We start from the raw sequence: 19274 nt of genomic DNA on the forward strand, positions 1-19274 counted from the left end.
GATCTACTGTGTGGCATAGGGAAGGTCATTTAACCTCCTTGATGTCAGTTTCCCCATCTGCAAAATAAGAGAAATGGGGCGAAATCAGAGGTTTTCAAATTCGTTGGAGAAACTGGGAAACGTTGTAGTGATGTCGAGCTTAGATTCTGGTGCCAAATTGCCTGCGTTTGAACAACCACTCTGCCTCTGACGGCCTAAGTCCCTTGGGCAAGTAACTTACCCTCTCTCTGCCTGTCTTTCCTCATACATTTAAAAGTGATCACAGGATTACTGGAAGTAAAGTTGACCCCCGAACAACATAGGTTTGAACTGCATGGGTTTACTCATATGCGGATTCTTTTCAGTAGTCAGTATTACAGGATGACAAGATCTGTGGTTGGTTGAATCTGCAGGTGTAGAACCCCGGATGTGGAGGAACTGGGTAACTGGAGGGCTGGCTCTGAGTTATACGGGGATCTTCGGATTTTCCACTGCACCAAGGGTCGGCGCCCCTAACTCGCACGTTGTGCAAGGGTCAACTGTATCAGCCATACATTTCGCTAATTAAATGAATTAAGTTGATGGCTCTTAAGGAGAGGCTCTTAAGAAGAGATGGTGTTGGTGGGACTCTGGGTGTCCCGTCCCTGTTTCAAACAAACATTTCCACTTCGATGTGTTTTTAACATCTGAAATCTGCTTATGATTTTGTATGTAAAAAGAGTTTCAGCGCTAACAGAAAAATTGTGACATGTTTCTTCCAATTTGTGTAAAAGTCCACAAATTCGTGAACGCCCTACTAGGTATCAGTGCTTCTCAATCTTAAATGTGCATACACATCGCCTGGGAATCTGATTCATCAGGCCTGGAGTGGGTCCTGCGAGTCTGCGTTTCTTCCAAGCTCCCCGTTGAGGCCAGTGATGCGCACCTGTGGACCACACTTTGCCTGTGTGGCAAAGCTCGAGGAAACAGTACCAAAGTCAATGAGATCATCTGATCAGTTGACTGGTGCAATGTGAGGTGACCTATTGACTTCAGAACTAATCTTTTCCTAGTGAAGGAGACCACAACGGAAGTTATGCAAAGTAGCCCTGTAGTCACCGAGACCCTGTCTGGTAGCCCCTGCAGGAGCCCCACTGTGCTGACCGCCCCGCTTCTGTTTCTGCGACAGGTGCCTGCAGAACTACATTCCCGCCCACAGTCTAACCCTCTCCTGCCCCGTGTGCCGCCAGACCTCCATCCTGCCCGAGAAGGGGGTGGCCGCGCTCCAGAACAACTTCTTCATCACAAACCTGATGGACGTGCTGCAGCGAACTCCAGGCAGCAATGCTGAGGAGTCCTCCATCCTGGAGACAGTCACTGCTGTGGCTGCGGGGAAGCCTCTCTCTTGCCCAAACCACGATGGGAATGTAAGTGAGCGGATGGCAGGCACTGCCTGGGCCGAGGGGCTGCTCGATTTGGGGAGGCTTTGGTCAATCAGAGGGTATACACACTGAAACAGAACTCCACCTGGAAAATGAGTGATTGAAAACACTTTTTACCTGTCCTCAGACTATTTTGCCTGCTTCCTTTCTCTGACCCAATTTATTTAAATAATAAGATCAGTCTTCATTGTGCCGACTTAGCACAAATTGGTTTCCCCAGGAGAGCAAACCGACAACTGTTTGTAAGCTGGGCATACTTTGACCCACAAACATCTGTGTAATAAATTATGGAGAAAGATTTAATAGTAGATAAGTTCTGCAAAGTGAGAATGATTATTAAAATGTTATTTACAGTGTTTTATTTTTCTTGTGAGGGAAATTTTCCTCATGCTCCATTAGACCCTATTCCTTAATCATAAATACTCTGAAGTTATGTGAATCCCTGATCAGAGATTATATAGCCTGTAGATCCCAAACATACTTCCTGCTGCCAGCAAACACAGTAACCATCATACACTCTGGAGGACCGGTGTGTACCATCAAACGATGGATTCACGGCAGCTGTGTAGCCTGAAGAGGCAGCATTGCATAGCAGCTCACTGCCAGCTTTGGAGTCAGACTGCCTGATTCAAATCCTGCTCCTCAAACTCGTTTCCTGTGTCAGCTTTGGGAAATGTACTCAATTCTCTGTCTCGCTTCCTCATCTGCAGAAAGAAAGTAATAACAGTCTCCCCTACAGGATTATTTGGAGAATTAAATATTTTAGTCATAGAAAGCATACTGTAAGCTCTCTATAAATATTAGCTATTAACATGATTTCTAATTAATGGCTTATTTCATTTTTTTCTTTATGTAGTGGCCACTTCAAAAGTGTTTGAAACTGCTATAATCAAACCACTGAAGTAACATGAGGTTCCTAGGGCAAAGCAATAATTATTAGCCGTAACTAATAACTGTTGGTCTACCTCTCATAGACCCACTGTGCTGCAGCCTCACTGGCCTCCTCGAACTTGCCAAGTGGTTTCCCACCTTGGGCCCTGGCTGCTGTCTGTTCCTCGTGCCTGGAACGCTCTTCGTTCCCTATTTATGTGGCCAGCTCATTCTCATCCTCCATGTCTCAGCTCAAATTTCTACACCAGGCAGTCCTCTCTAGCTCACTCTCTAGGGCAGAACGCCTCTGACACCCGGTTTCCCACCATCATACCATGTCTTCATTCCCTTCATGACATTTGCCGTGTTCTGCCTGCCTCCAGCTGTGTATCTGCCCGCTTTCCTTGTAGAAAGTGAGCTCCAAGAGGGAGGGACCATGTTCATCATTATACCCCTAGCACTCGGCACCACATCTTACACATGGAAGTGTACATACAAACAGAGACCAACCAAATGAGGAATAGCAAAGGCTATTTACTCAGCACTTGCTGTAACAAGGAGTCAGACCATCACTTGTGTTTTGTCAGAGACTCAAAGTCAGGCAGAGGAGCTGGGAAAGCTCTGTAGTGGAAAAAAGGGGAGGCTCCAGCTGTGCCCTGATTGGGAGTGGTTGGCATGGGGAAGCTGGGGGCCAACTAATTAGAAGGGGGACTCCTACGTGACTGCTTAGGGGTGCAGATTTGGCTTTCTCTGGTTGGTCCTAAGTCGGAAGAGGGACAAAAATTATAGACGCTGTTAATTATCAAGTCCTAGCCATTTGGGGTCAATTGGTACAGAAGGTATTGTTTAGCTTTTTGGATTGTTAACAGAGATTGCAGCCTGACTTATAGCAGGCTGGCTTCCTGGTTTGTTTCATTGTGGATAAGGGGGTTGGTTTCTTGGGCAAGTTGTGGGTCAGAGTTTTATTTTTGTATGATCCGTGTGCATTTTTATATTCAGTCTCTCAGAAGTCAGTAGTACATATTTTTAAACAAATGGCCAGACACCATGCTAGGCTTCTCACACACCACTCTGTGTAAATTGGTACTGGTTACCTTCATTTTATAGATAAAGAAACTGAGACTTGAACAGTTTAAGTAACACAGCTAGTTGACACATCATGAAAGCTAGACCAGGAGGAAATAGCATCCTGAGCGTTTTGCTAGCCAAAACAAGAGAGACATCGTGGATTACATATCCTTAATTATTTAATCGAAAGCACACCAGGCTATTGATAACTGTAGATTTTCTGCACACTGTACTCCAAGGGAGAGTTACCATGTAAGTTTTGCAAAAGGAACTTTAAAGCGTGCCCTCTTATGACCGCTTCTCACACTGGCTCTTAGTGAATGCTAAGGCTGTCTCCCTCTGGGGCTCACATTGTAAATACTAGTCTGGGAAGGCATTTCCATCAGGTACCTGAGTCCCCTTCAAGAGTAGTCCAGGTAGGGCTCTCTGGACATCTGACTTGATAGGGGAGTAAAGTTTTAGAAACTTTAGGAGATCTACTATAGACACTGGTCCAAATTTGGGGTGTAAAGGACAATCGTGTGGAATGAGAAATAATGGCAACTGAAAAGATTACATCAATAAGTAAAGGCAAGAGTGTCGTGGAATTCAGGAATGAGCTTGCAGCTCAGCACAGCTAGAGCATGGAGATGCCCCAGTGGTGATGGGAGCATAGGTGGGCTGGAGAATACAGGATGAGTCTAGAAAGATAGAGGGGAGAAATTGTGACGAGCTAAGAATGTCATTGAGGAAAGGTTTGACCTAAATTCCATAAGCAGTGGAGGAGCATTAAAACCTTTTAAACAGGAGATGGGTATGTTAATGGCATTGTGGAGGAATAGCGTAGCAGAGACTGGAGGCTGCACCACCAATTGAGTTTAGTATTGAGTTGTCCAAATGCGAGATGATAAGGGGTAGAACAAGAAAAGCATCAATGGACTTGGAGAAGGAAGGATGAATTTCAGAGAAAGGAGTATTCTTTCACTTGAGAATCTGCCTCCCACTAATAAAAAGGCATATACTAAAATCTGTTCAACTAAGCTATTAAGATTGTGAGAATTTGAGCCATTCAAATTGATCATATAATAGGTAATTTTTAAAAAATCACTGTATTTTTCCATTGTGTAGACCAAGTTCCTGCACCACAATGCAATAAAATTACACTAGTAACATATGTTACAGAAGAAACCCCAAATCTTTTTTAAAAGTTTATAATTATTTAATCAAAGAAAAAATAGCAAAATTGGACTACTTACAAAATGTTGAAAGTGTAAGCTTTATCTATTAAATGTATAAGATAAAGTCATTATCTATACTCAGGAAATTTCATATGTTTAAGTATTTTATTTAAAAAGAGTTCATTTCAAGAAGTTAGGAAAAGAACATTAAAATAAATATATGGCACACGAAAAAAAGAAAATAGTAAAGATAACCTTGGAGAGTTTGAAAATAATGAAACAATTGTGTTGATGAATAAATCCAAGAGCTGAATTTTTTTTAATTCATGAAATAATCTGACATCTGATAAAGCACCAAAGGGTAAACATAAATCAATCAAATTGGGACGAATAAAGAGATATCTGTATAGATAAAAAGAAGGTTTTAAAATTAGTAGATCAATTCTCTGTGCTAAAGGCTAATATAGTGAAAGTTCGAATGAAGTGGATGATTATCTAGGAAACTACAAATGATCAAGAAAACCCAAATAGACCTATAATCTTGAAGAAAACTGGTGAAAGTTCATTTAAAACTGAATGCCTTCAAACCTGTGTAAAACAGATATGATTCATAGTATTTATTCTGAATCATAAGAAAAGATAGGAAGCTACCAAATTCACCTATGATATACTCATTAACTCTGACACCAAAATCTAGTGAAGACAGAACAAGAAGAAAACTATGAATCATTCAGTTTATGAAAGTAGCTGTAAAATTCTTATTTAAAATACCTGAGCAGGGACTTCCTTGGTGGTCCAGTGGGTGGGACTTCGCTCTCCCAATGTAGGGGACCCGGGTTCGATCCCTGATCGGGAAACTAGATCCCCTGTGAGTACCGAAACTAAGAGTCCGCATTCCGCAAAGAAGATCCCGCGTGCTTCAAGGAAGACACGGCGCAGCCAAAATAAATAAATATTTTTTTAAATAAATAAATAAAGAAAATAAAATACCCCAGCAAAATTTTACCGTGTAAGAGCACTTACTTACTAAGAAAAATACTGGATATCACAAAAGAAAATGAGCCTAGAACTTGAAAAATTCACAGGAGATCTATAAACAGTTAATAATCATAGGAGAAAATAAATGTTAAGCTTCCCAAAGGATTCCTAAAGATGTATTTCCTGAGAATGCCTGAGGAATAGAGACCCTTGGATGCCATAGGCTGCTAAGGAGAAACAGTCACAGAGATGCTAATTCCAGCAAAGGTAAAGAAGCCTTTAGGTTGAAACGTTCCCTGTTTCTCTACCAAACATATCACATCAAATCACATTAAAAGTTAACTCTAAAGAATTGGATCCTCCTGGAGGTGAATGAAGCTATTTAAAGTGTGTTTTGAGCACTTTTTCTATGCTGGGTCATTATGAGTCTTTGGAATCATAAAACGTATAAACTAGCAAGAGGCCTTGGGAAATTTACTGCGTGTCTTGAATCATTCTATTGTTCCACCATAGATTGTAGGAGTTCTGCATATTCAAGGCAAATGCATGCAATATTACAGATAAATGGCTGCGGTTAATTGCCATGGGTAAATCTTTAAAAACAATTCAAATGATTCAATAAAATCGGGTAATTAACAATGAAGCAGGATGTTGCCCTCATAAACTGCCTGGTGCTGATTAGCACATGTGGATGAACGCCTGTCATTTACTTTAAGTGCTGTGACACTATCTGTCTTCTAATTAAGCTGCCATGGATGCATTGTTCAAATACAAAGAAAAATGGGAATAATGGTTAGTGATTTAAGAGGTTCTTTGCACTTAAGCAGACATTTGAGCTCATGCCTCAAAGTCCCAGAACACAAATGATCCTTAAGCCCTGTTGTTGCTGGCTTAGGTGCCTTTCTAACAAGCATGTTAAGAGGTGCAAAGGAGAGATCCTCATTAAGAATGCCCTGCCACTAATCAGCCCCCACTTCCAGAATCCTGGCCAGGGGTGGGTGGGTGGTGGTGGTGGTGGCTGCAAGGCCCTGACCATCCTTTTCAGCACGTTATTATGCATATGGTCCTGCCATCTCCTCTTCTAATGAACACAAATGGTGACTACCTGTCAACAACAACAAGCTCATCCTGGGCTCTGGCCCACCCACCCTTGGGAGCACCAGTGTCCTCTCACCCAAGATGGATGAGTTCAACTGAGTTGCTCACCTCCCACAATGAAGTCTCAGCTTGAGTCAAAGCTGTCAGAACCTGAGCACAAGCATTAGAGAATGACTAGTTGTAGACGCTTCAAAATGATTTCAGGGCCTTTACTTCCCAAGAAACATGCAAGATACAGAACCAGGGACAGCTACCCAGGTCTGTTGCTATCTCTTCAAAGATGCAATCAGTTTCTTAAAATGGAGGTTAAAATCACTTAACGTAAAACTCAACATTTTAACCCCTTTAAAGTGTACAATTCAATGGCTTTTAGCATATTTAAAAGGTTGTCCAAACATCACCACTACCTAATTCCAGAAGTTTTTCATTATCCCCCAAAGAAACTCCATACCTGTTAAGCAGCCATTCCTCATCCCCTCCCCGACACCCCAACCCCTGGCACCCACCAGCCTGCTTTCTGTTTCTGAGGATTTGTCCATTGTGGACATTTGATATAAATGGAATTCTACAATATGTGGCCTTTTGAGTCTGGCTTCTATCACGTAGCATAATATTTTCAAGGTTCATCTATATTGCAGTGTATATCAGAACTTCATTCCTCTTGTATGGCTAAATATTATACCATAATTTGTTTATCCATTCATGAGTTGATGGATATTTGGGTTGTTTCCACTTTTGGGCTATTATAAATAATGCTGCTATGAACATTCATGTACAGTTTTTGTGTGGACATACGTTTTCAGTTCTCTTGGGTAGATACCTAGGAGAGTTGAATTGCTGGGTCATATGGTAATGTTTAACCTTTGAGGAACCGCCAACTGTTTTCATAGAATTACACCATTTTACATTCCCACCAGCAAAGTATGAGAGTTCTGATTTTTTCACATTCTCACCAACACTTGTTATCTGATTTTTTGAGTCTAGCCCTCCAAGCTGGTGTGAAGTGGTGTCTCACTGCGGTTTTGATTTGCATTTTCCTAGTGACTAATGATGTTATTTTCCTGTGAAAATTGGCCATTTGTTTACCCTTTTTGAAGAAATGTCTATTTAATTCCTTTGACAATTTTTGAATTGGGTTCTTGAGTTGCAGGGGTTCTTTGTATGTTCTGGATACTACATCGTTGTCGGATATATAACTAGGAAATATTTTTCCCATTCTTTTTGCTTTCCTGGTACTGCCCTTTGATAGACAAGTTTTTAATTTGATGAAGTCCAATTTATCTACTTTTTCTTTTTTTGCTTGTGTTTTTGGCATCATATCTAGGAATCTATTGCCAAGTCCAAGGTCATGAAAATTTAACCCTTTGTTTTTTTCTAGGATTTTTATAGTTTTAGCTCTTACATTTAGGTTGTTAATCTATTTTCAGTTAATTTTTGTATATGGAGTGAGGTAAGGTTTCAACTTCATTCTTTTACACATAGATATCCAGTGGTCTTGACATCCCTTGTGGAAAAGACTCTTTTCCCCCATTGAGTGGTCCTGGCACACTTTTCAAGAATCAGTTGACCATTAATGTATGGTTTTATTTCTGGACTCTCAATTCTGTTCTATTGATCTATATGCCTATCCTTATGCTGGTAACGCACAATTTTTATCACTCTAGCTTGGTAGTAAGTTTTGAAATAGGGAAGTGTGAGGCTTCCAATTTTGTTCTTCTTTTGAAAGTTGTTTTGGCTATTCAGGGTACCAGTGTAATTTTATATAAATTTTAGGAACAGCTTGTTCACTTCTGTGAAAAAAGAAGTTGGAGTTTTGATAGATATTTCATTGAATCTGTAGATCAATTTGGGAATATTGCCCTCTTAACAATATTAAGTCTTCCAGTTCATGAGCATGGGATATCTTTCCACGTATTTCCATTATTTAGGTATTCTTTAATTTCTTTCAACAATGTTTTGTAGCTTTCAGTGTACGAGTCTTGTACCTTCTCTGTTAAATTTATTCTTTAAGTATTTTATATCTTTTGGATGCTATTATAAATGGAATTTTCTTAATTTCATTTTTGGATTGTTCATTGCTAGTGTATAGAAATACAACTGATTTTTGTTTGTTGATATTGTATCCTAAAGCTTTGCTGAATTCATTTGTTAGTTCTGATAGTGTGTGTGTGTGTGCACGTGCACATGTGTATATTCTTTGGGATTTTCCATATATAAGTCATCTCTGAATAGAGAAATTCTTACTTCTTCTTTAACAGTTTGGATGCATTTTATTTTTCTTGCCTATATGCTCTGGCTAAAACTTCCAGAACATTGTTGAATAGAAGTGGCAAAAGTGGACATCCTTGTCATATTCCTGATCTTAGGAGGGAGTCACCATTAAATAAGCTGTGGGGTTTTTGCAGATGCCGTTTTTCAAGTAGAGGAATTTTCCTTCTATTTCTAATTTGATGTGTTTTTTGTTTTGTTTTTTATCATGAAAGGGTGTTGGGTATTGTCAAATTCTATTTCTGTATTTACTGATCTGATCATGTGGGATTCTTCCCCTTCATCTTATTAGCGTGGTGTATTACATATATTGATTATTGTATGTGGACTACCCTTGCATTCCTGGAATAAATCCCACGTGGTCATGGTGTTTAATCTTTTTAATATGCAGCTGGGTTCAGTTTACTAGTATTTTGTTAAGGATTTTTGCACCTATATTTATAGGGATTATTAGTCTTTAATTTTCTTTTCTTGTGTGATGTCTTTGACTTTGGTGTCAGTATATTACTGGCCTAATGAATTAGGAAATGTTCCCTTCTCTTCTAATTTTGAAGAGTTTGGGGATTGGTGTTAATTCTTCTTGAAATGTTTGGTAGAATTCACCGGTGAAGCCATCTTGCCCTGGACTTTTCTTTGTTGGAGGTATTTTGAATATTGATTGATCTCTTTACTTATTGTAGGTCTATTCATATGTTCTATTTCTTCTCTGAGTTAGTTTTGGTAATTTGTGTGTTTCTAGGAATTTATCCATTTTATCTAGGTTATTTGATTTATTGACATACAACAGTCCATAGTATTCTGTTTGTCAATTTTGTTGACTCTTACAAAGAACCAACTTTTGGCTCATTGATTCTCTCTATTGTTTTTCTATTCTCCATTTTATTGATCTCCACACTAATCTTTATTTCCTTTCTTCCGCTTGCTTTGGGTTTAATTTGTTCCTCTTTTTCTAGTTCTCTAAGGTGGAAGCCTAGGTTATTGATTTGAGATCTTCTTTTTAATGTAGACATTTACAGCTATAGATTTTGCTCTGAGCACTGTCATAAGTTTTGATATGTTGTGTTTCTATTCATCTCAAAATATTTTTGGGCTTCCCTGGTGGCGCAGTGGTTGAGAGTCCGCCTGCCGATGCAGGGGACACGGGTTCGTGCCCCGGTCTGGGAAGATCCCACATGCCGCAGAGCGGCTGGGCCTGTGAGCCACGGCCGCTGAGCCTGTGTGTCCGGAGCCTTGCATCTGGAGCCTGTGCTCCGCAGCGGGAGAGGCCACAACAGTGAGAGGCCCACGTAACGCAAAAACAAAACAAAACAAAACATTTTGTACTTTCCTTTGTAATTTCTTCTTTGACTCATTATGTTTGTGTTATTTAATTTCCACATATTTGTTAATTTTCCAGATTTCCTTATGTTATTGATTTCTAATTTCATTCTACTGTAGCCAGAGAAGATACTTTATATGACTTCAGTCTTTTTAAATTTATTGAGACTTTTGTGACCTAATGTATGGTTTCTTCTGGAAGATGTTGCGTGTGTACTTGACAAAAATGTGTCTTCTGTTATTGAACAGAGTGTTCCACATGTGTGTGTTAGGCCTGGTTGGTTTATAATGTTGTTCAAGTTCTCTATTTCTTTACTGATCTTCTAATTGTTATATCATTATTGAAAGTAGAATATTGAAATCTCCAACTATTATTATTGAACTCTCCATTTCTCCCTTCAATTCTGTCAGTTTTTGCTTCATATATAGTGGGACTCTGTTGTTGGTTGCATATGTATTAATAAATGATGGCTTTACCATTTTATTATTATATAATGTCCTTTTTTTAATTGAAGTATAGTTGATAATGTCCTTGTCTGTCTGTTATAACAACTTTTGTCTTAAAGCCTGTTTTGTCTAATACTAGAATAGCTACTCCAGCTCTCTTTTGGTTACTCTTTGCATGGAATATCTTTTTCCATCTTTTTACTTTCAACCTAATGTGAGTCTCTTATAAACAGCATAGAGTTCACACATTCAGCAATGTTATTATAGATGTACTATGTGCAGGGAATTATCTAGGCTCTGGGTGAGAGAGTTTCAGTGCTCAGTAACTTAAAATCTTATAAATATTTCATAAAAGGGGTATAAATAAAATTGCTTTAGTGGGTGCATTCACTTTATGAAAATCCATCAATCTGTGTTAGGATTTATGCCATTTTCTGTATGTGTGTTATACTTCAAGAAAAAGATTCCCCCCGCCCCAAGTGCTTTGGGAAGTCAATATTGGAAGAAGTTATTTCCAGATGAGAGAATAAGGGGAATGCCTTCACAAGGAAACTAACCTTCAGGCTTTATGTTATATTGATACCGAGAGTTCACCACAGTCAGGGTAAGGTGGTTTTATTTTCAGGTAAGCAAATGATATCATCAGCGCCATCATCACTGCTACTACTTATTAAGAACTTACTACGTGCCAATGCCAGGCATCATCTGAGTTCTTTGTGCATATTAATCTACCAAATCCTCACAGCAGCCCTGTGAAGTAGATTAGTACGTTACATGACTGTCTCCATTTGCCAAAGCAAAAATTGAGACACGGTGAGGTCACGTAAGTGTTGCATCCAGCTCATCTCTTATCCAAAGAGTAGCTGTTCTCAAGGTGCAATCCAGGAACTCTCATGGGTTTCCAGACCCTTTCAGGGGACCCACAAGGTCAAAACTATATTTATGATCATACTAAAACATTATTTACCTTTTTTTTTTTTTTTTTTTTTTTGCGCGGGCCTCTTACTGTTGTGGCCTCTCCCGTTGCGGAGCACAGGCTCCGGACGCGCAGGCTCATTGGCCATGGCTCATGGGCCCAGCCGCTCCGCGGCATGTGGGATCTTCCCGGACCGGGGCACGAACCCACGTCCCCTACATCGGCAGGCGGACTCTCAACAACTGCGCCACCAGGGAAGCCCTATTTACCTTTTTTACTCTCAACCTCTCAAGAGTATTCAGTGGCATTTTCCAGAGACTCTACTATATGTGCTAGCAAAACAGATTGAATGCAGAAGCAGATATGAGAATCCAGCTGTCTTCTATGAAGCCAGACACTGAAGAGATTTACAAATATGAAAAGCAATGCCATTCTCCTCACAAAATTTTTGTTTTGCAAAATATACTTTTCATATATTATTAATGTTAACATTTTTGCTTTTGATAAATTAATCAATATTTTGAATGTTTCTCAGTTTCCATTTTTAACCTAATAAATAGCTATAGATATAACTCATATAAACACAAAGCATTTGGAATCCTCAATCATGTATAAAGAGTGGAAAGGGGTCCTGAGACCAAAAAGTTTGAGTACCAAAGCCCTATACTGTTCTGTCTTAGGGGAGTGGCCAAGAAAAGCTGGTTTTGTGGCCATAGCAACAGCTTTGGAGTCCGATCCACCTCTGTTCGAGACCTGGAACATAAACGTTTATCTTTCCTTTTGTCCTGTGAAACTGGATATAATACTGCCCACATCCTGGGGAGGCTGTGAGAATTAACTGAGAGAGTGCAAGTGAAGGCTTAGTGTGTGGTCAGCACTCAGTCACTGGCACCAAACCTGGAATTGCTCTTGTGTCACCCGCAGGTGATGGACTTTTACTGCCAGTCCTGCGAGACTGCCATGTGTCGGGAGTGCACGGAGGGGGAGCATGCGGAACACCCCACAGTCCCCCTCAAGGACGTGGTGGAGCAGCACAAGGCCTCACTCCAGGTCCAGCTGGACGCTGTCAACAAAAGGTGTGCATACCTCTGCCTGGCTCCTGACGGGCTGCCTGTGGCCTCAGGGTCTCGTGTCCCAGTGGGATAGAAGATTCACGTCACCTAAATAAACTGTCCTTTGATCATAGGGCTGTAGTCCTAAACTAGTGAGTGATGAGGGCCATCCCCTGCCCCTTGGTAAAATTCCACCCCCCTTTTGTTATGAGTGGTGGTTTTCCTTTTAGTACCTTAGTATGATTAAATGAACAAAATATACTCGAGGAAAATACACTCTTAGGAGATCTCTGAAATTTGTGCCTGAAACCAGGCTGTCTGAAGAGCCTTTCTTAGCTACTGTTCTTGACACACTTAGAAGCCACTGTGCCGACTGTGACTGGCTCATCTCTATCTGAGCCCGGCAAAATGGTCCTGAGCAGCAAGTGCTCAATTTTCCTTCTCCTTCCCTGCTTCCAGGCTCTTTATTTGGCATGGAAATAAAGAAACAGAGTAGCTGTGTGGTGCATGAGAAGGACCAAAGAGAGGAAATAAACAGCAAAATGAAAATAAATATCTTTACCAAAAGTTGAAGTGAGAAAAGTGTGGCTATTCTATACTAATTAAAAGAACTTGGAAACTTGCAAGAAATTCCCAGGAAACTCTGAGTTTGGATAAGTTTTTCATGTGATTGGGTAAAAGATACAGCTATATATTTAGACCAGTGGTCCTCAACCAAGGGCGATGATACCCCCCAAGGGACATTTGGCAATGCCTGGAGACAATCTGGTGTCACAGCTGTGTGTGGGGGAGGCGTAGAGGAAAGGATGCTGTTAAACATCCTACAATTCACAGGACAACCGCCTGCAACAAAGAATTATCTGGCCCAAAATATCAATATGTCAAGTTAGAGAACGCCTGATTTATTTTTTTCTTTTTCTTCTTATATTTTTATTGAAGTATAGTTAATTTACAATATTGTGTTAATTACTGCTGTACAGCGAAGTGATTCAGTTATACATATATATATATATATATATACATTCTTTTTTTAAAAATTCCTTTCCATTGTGGTTTATCACAGGATATTGAATATAGTTCTCTGTGCTCTACAGTAGGACCTTGTTGTTTATCCATTGTAGAGAACAGCTGATTTAGAGTGTGAGAAAAAGCCATGGGGTTCTGAGAGCTTCGAGGCTTTGTACCATCAATTTTTAAAATTAAATGATTGAGGTAGATTGAAATAGATGTGGACCCTCAAAATCTCTTCTCTCAAAGGCAGTAATTATGTCATGTCTTATTCACTCTGTTCTTCAGTTATTACTTTTTAAAGATGATGAAAGGCACAGAAGATGTGTCTTGACAAAATACAGTGTTTGGATAGATTTTTTTTTTACTATTTCCGTGTGGATCTTATTATAATAACGACCTCTGATAACTGTCTTCCAGGCTCCCAGAAATAGATTCTGCTCTTCAGTTCATCTCAGAAATCATCCATCAGTTAACCGACCAAAAGGCCAGCATTGTGGATGACATCCATTCTACCTTTGATGAACTCCAGAAGACTTTAAATGTGCGCAAGAGCGTGCTGCTTATGGAGCTGGAAGTCAACTATGGTCTCAAACACAAAGTAAGACTCCACCCTTTCCTACAGACATCCCGTGAGAGGTGCACTATCGGGGGCCTCCCTGGCGCTAGCTTACTGTGTTCTACCAGCGGTAAAGGGGACTCAAATGGGTTAAGTGTCTCTGTTGTTCAGTAAACAGTAGTTTTTATTTAGTGGCTTATCCAGCTATTTCTTCCTTCCTGTTTTCAGCAGAACTATGATTCTGTGGCCTTAAGTACCACTTGATAACTTGACACAAGGCAAAGTTGAATATAAAGTAATGCTTTCAGGATTTAGGGTTAAACTGGACTGTTTTCCTTCCTTAATTATAATGTCTAATCGTCTCTTAATTGCTCTCTCACCCACACCAACCTGTTAGTCAACTTCAGAGTGAACCCTTTCAGCCTTTGTTTAACTCTGCACATCCCATCACAAAACCAGAGATGAAAGCTTCCGATATTCAGGTGTGGAGTTTTCATTTGTCTGGTTTCTTTTCCTTTAGGTGGTGACAGGGAAGCTTTGGACATTAGACAAAGATACTGAATAATGAATAAAATTTCAGATGTCAGGCGTAGCAATCTGGTTACCAAGCTGTCGGTGACGTTTCTGCTTGCGCCTATCCAAGACACATGACCCCATAAATATGTGTGTGGGAGAGACAGGCGAGGAGGAAGGGAAAGAGAAGGGACTGGTAAGGCGATTTAGGATTCAGCGTGAGAACGAGGTTCCCTGGGTTAAACCGAACACCCCCTGCCGGGGGCCAAGAGCGCGGGCAGGTGCGGGCCCGGGCGCCCTGGGAAGAGCTCACCCGGCTTGGTTTCCCCGCAGGTCCTCCAGTCGCAGCTGGATACTCTGCTTGAGGGGCAGGAGAGTATCAAGAGCTGCAGCAGCTTCACGGCACAGGCCCTCAACCATGGCACGGAGACGGAGGTGCTGCTTGTGAAGAAGCAGATGAGCGAGAAGCTGAACGAACTGGCGGACCAGGATTTTCCGCTGCACCCGCGAGAAAACGACCAGCTGGACTTCATCGTGGAGACCGAGGGGCTCAAGAAGTCCATCCACAACCTCGGGACGATTTTAACCACCAACGCCGTCGCCTCCGAGACGGTGGCCACGGGCGAGGGGCTGCGGCAGACCATTATCGGGCAGCCCATGTCCGTTACCATAACAACCAAGGACAAAGACGGCGAGCTGTGCAAAACGGGCAACGCCTACATCACGGCGGAGCTGAGCACGCCCGACGGCAGCGTGGCGGACGGGGAGATCCTGGACAACAAGAACGGCACGTACGAGTTCCTGTACACAGTACAGAAAGAGGGCGACTTCACCCTGTCCCTGCGGCTCTACGACCAGCACATCCGCGGCAGCCCGTTTAAGCTGAAGGTGATCCGGTCGGCGGACGTGTCCCCCACCACCGAGGGCGTGAAGAGGCGCGTAAAGTCCCCGGGGAGCGGCCATGTGAAGCAGAAGGCTGTGAAGAGACCCGCTAGCATGTACAGCACCGGGAAACGAAAAGAGAATCCCATCGAAGACGATCTGATCTTCCGCGTGGGTAAGGGGGAGGCGACGCTGCACCTGAATTCTGAGCGTTGCTTTGGTTAAGGGGTGACTGGGAAAGTGTTGCAAATTGCAGCTTTGCAGGTCACAACTAAGGCTGACGAGATACGCGTGTATTTTATTAGGTGAGCTCATGCAGTCTCCTTCTACGGAGATTTTATGATTTATTTTCCCCTCCTCCTCCCTCATCCCTCCCTCCTTCCTTCTCCCTCCCCCCCACCCCCGCCTCTCTCCCGTTCTTCCCCCCTCTGCCTCCTCCTCCTTAACACACAAGTGCTGCACATTCATTATGGAAAATTAGAAACTGAAAATAAGCAAAAAGAGAATTAGAAAAATCACAGCACTCATAATCTGGACTTTTTTTTGGGTAGCAGGTTTTATTTTTTTTACTTTTTATTTTATATTGGAGCATAGGTGATTAACAATGTTGTGTTAGTTTCAAGTGTACAGCAAAGTTATACATATACATGTATATATTGTTTTTCAATTTCTTTTCCCATTTAGGTTGTTACCTAATACTGAGTAGAGTTCCCTGTGCTATTTTAAATATAGCACTGTGTACATAATCTGGACATTTTAAAGGAACTGTTGGCAACCTTCCCCTCTGCCCCTCTGTGGGAATGTCTAGAGTACTCCTGCCTAACCCCAAGGCAGAGAGATACTTCTACCACATAAGTTCACGCATGTCTCTGGAATCTGCCAGCGTGGGCTATAACTGTGGGCAGAGGGTCTGATGCCTTCCTGTCACTGCTTCCTCATTGTAAGGATGGGGGGTGAGGGACATGGTGCATTGCAAGTGGTCATGTCCAGTCGCCTGCCTGTAGCTGGAGAGCAGCCCCGAAGAGGAAGGGGTGGGTGGAAACCTGGAGAATGGAATGGGGTTGGGGCGGAACGGAAGCAAGAAGGTTTAGGATGAGCCACGAGATTTGGGGATGCAAATAGCCCTTCCCTTGTCAGATTTATTGTGTCAGATGTTTTGAAGCTGTTTATTTTCTCAATAGAAAGCAAACTAAACGTAAACAGCCAACAATTTGATAATTCTTTTTTAAAACTTATTTATTTTTTGGCTGTCCCACACGGCATGTGGGATCTTAGTTCCCTGATCAGGGATCGAACTCATGCCCCCTGCAGTGGAAGCATGGAGTCTTAACCACTGGACCGCCAGGGAGGTCCCCACAATTTGATCATTCTTAAGAAAAAAGTCTGCATGTTAGCTACCATATCCAAAAGTGGCTCCAGCCTGCTTCTCTTTCTGCTTCTTCAGTCCTACAATGCGGTATATCTAAAAGGAGGCTGTGAGGTATGTTCACTGACACATGTAGAAAAACAATTCTGTGGTTCAGAAAGATTGGGGAAAGCTTAGCTTAAGTGAAGGAATCAGATTTTTTTTTTTTTACCGTAGTACCTTTAGAATCTGTTGATGTGCACAGTTTTTTGTTTGTTTTTTTACTGCCACACTGGCAGTCTCAAAGGCAGTGGAGGGATAACAGGCAGCACTTCCAAACTTGTCTGACCATAGAATTTTTTCCATGGAACATCTTGGGAAAATAAGGCTCCTTGGAGCATTCTTGGGCAAAAGCTACTCCATTATTATTCATTTCTCTTTATTATTTAGTATTCTATATTATTTATTATTCTTTAGGGTGAATCTTGGTAAAGACCATGATATGGTAAGGAAACTCTTCACTCAGGGCATGGAGGCCCTCGTGCATTCACTGCCTGTTTACGCAGTGTGGGTACAGAAGCCATTGAGATACCTGCCAAAGCAGAGTGGGTGGGCCAGGACAGGCGCAGGATTGGAGCCTCCCAGGCCTGCCACTCCGGTTCTACCACTTATTTCAACCTTGGCCAGGTCTCTCAGTTTCCCTGGCCTTCAGTTTCCATGTCCATAAAAAGAAAAGATAAAAATATCAGCATCTCAGGACTCAGTTCCAAGCTTCATGCCTGGCATGTAGGAGGAGCTAAATAAAGAGAATGATTGTTTTTGCACATGCTATTAGGGCTGTTAGGTGTTCCTTGCTGCCTTTTCTTCTAAAACAATTGACCTTGCTGCTCCCCATTGATCTGCATTAAGAACAAATTCTGTCTCGCATTTAGAGTCTCCTCTCCCCCAGCCACGGGACCCCAGTCCACTTCCCAGGCAGTGTGCAGAGCGTGCAGGTAGTCTGTGCAGTGTGCAGGCAGTCTGCAAAGGCCCAGATCTGGATCTGATTCTGATTCTCCTTGCCGGCTGACAACTGGCTTGCCCCTTCTTAACCTGGTTTCTTCCTCTGTAAAATAAAGGGAATGAAATATTACCTAACTCTTAAGGTTGCTGGGGGGGTGGAATGAGAAGGAATTCTTATAATACGGCTGGTACTTGCCTATGTACAGTAACTGCTCAGTTAATGGTGGCAATCATTTTACTATTGTTATAATTATCAATCATCACCCTTCCACCTGTGATTCTCACCTGAGAAAAGAGATATATCTCTTAGGGTGTTTTTCCCCCAACTATATTTATTCTGAATGCCCAGCTCCCACCCTACAGGGAAGGGGATACACTCTTCTCCCCTCCTACCCATTGAGAAATGCAGCCGTAGTGATTCACTGGCACTGGTGGGAAGGTGTTTAAATGTTGAAGCATTTGTAAAATGCTTAGAACAGTACCTGGCATACAGCACTAGGTCCAGGTTTATTAATGCTGGAGCTGCCATAACAAAATACCACAGACTGGCTGACTTAAACAACAGAAATTTATTTTCTCACAGTTCTGGAGGCTGGAAGTCCAAGCTCAAGGTGGCGGCAAGGTTGGTTTCTTGGGAGGCCTCTCTTGTTGGCTTGGAGATGGCCGCCTCCTGGCTGTTTTGTCCTCTCATGGTTGTCCCTCTGTGCACGCACACCCCTGGTGTTTCTTCCTCTTCTTAGAAAGACACCAGTCATATTGGGTTAGGACCTCACCCTAATGTCCTCATTTTAAGTTAATCACCTTTAAAGATCTTAACTCCAGGGCTTCCCTGGTGGCACAGAGGTTGAGAGTCTGCCTGCTGATGCAGGGGACACGGGTTCGTGCCCCGGTCCGGGAAGATCCCACATGCCGTGGAGCGGCTAGGCCCGTGAGCCATGGCCGCTGAGCCCGCACGTCCGGAGCCTGTGCTCCGCAATGGGAGAGGCCACAATACTAATAGCATGGATTAGGAGAAGGAATTTAAACCAGAAGTGAAGGACCAATACAACTTATCCAAGCTGAAATGGCATCCTGGGCAAGCTACCAGTGTGGAAGACAAAGGCAAGGGGAAGAGGAGTGAACGTGATTAATGTTTTAGGGGGGACACATCCATGAGAAGATGCAGGGGGAACAAAGGTCGGAGGGGTGGAAAGTGGCTGGGGCACTGGGGAGAGGAGCTGGACAGGTGAGTGTTGGAGTCCACAGCTCCTTGAACACCCTCTATGCTTTCACACCTGGGTACCTCCATCCATGAATTCTTTCCCCAATTTTATCCTTCCCTCAAGTCCCACCTTCTATTTTAGAATCCACTGTGGTGGATTATTATTTCTGCTGAGGTCTTATTTCCTGATGAT

At 42.1% G+C, this 19274-nt stretch overlaps 1 protein-coding gene across 3 annotated transcripts in view; it reads left to right on the plus strand.

Moving 5' to 3' along the window:
• TRIM2 (tripartite motif containing 2) overlaps positions 1-19274 on the plus strand; it is a 102078-nt gene that overhangs the window by 49491 nt on the left and 33313 nt on the right. For all 3 annotated transcript variants that reach the window (XM_027117223.1, XM_027117221.1, XM_027117222.1), the window contains 4 exons: positions 1148-1385; positions 12444-12595; positions 14000-14180; positions 14985-15708. In XM_027117223.1, coding sequence (XP_026973024.1) covers positions 1148-1385; positions 12444-12595; positions 14000-14180; positions 14985-15708 — 1295 coding nt within the window. The remainder of the gene's footprint in view (positions 1-1147; positions 1386-12443; positions 12596-13999; positions 14181-14984; positions 15709-19274) is intronic.

This window comes from Aethalodelphis obliquidens, unplaced genomic scaffold, assembly GCF_003676395.1.
Source record: "Aethalodelphis obliquidens isolate GAN/ISIS:26980383/991018 unplaced genomic scaffold, ASM367639v1 scaffold17, whole genome shotgun sequence".
Taxonomy (NCBI): Eukaryota; Metazoa; Chordata; class Mammalia; order Artiodactyla; family Delphinidae; genus Aethalodelphis; species Aethalodelphis obliquidens.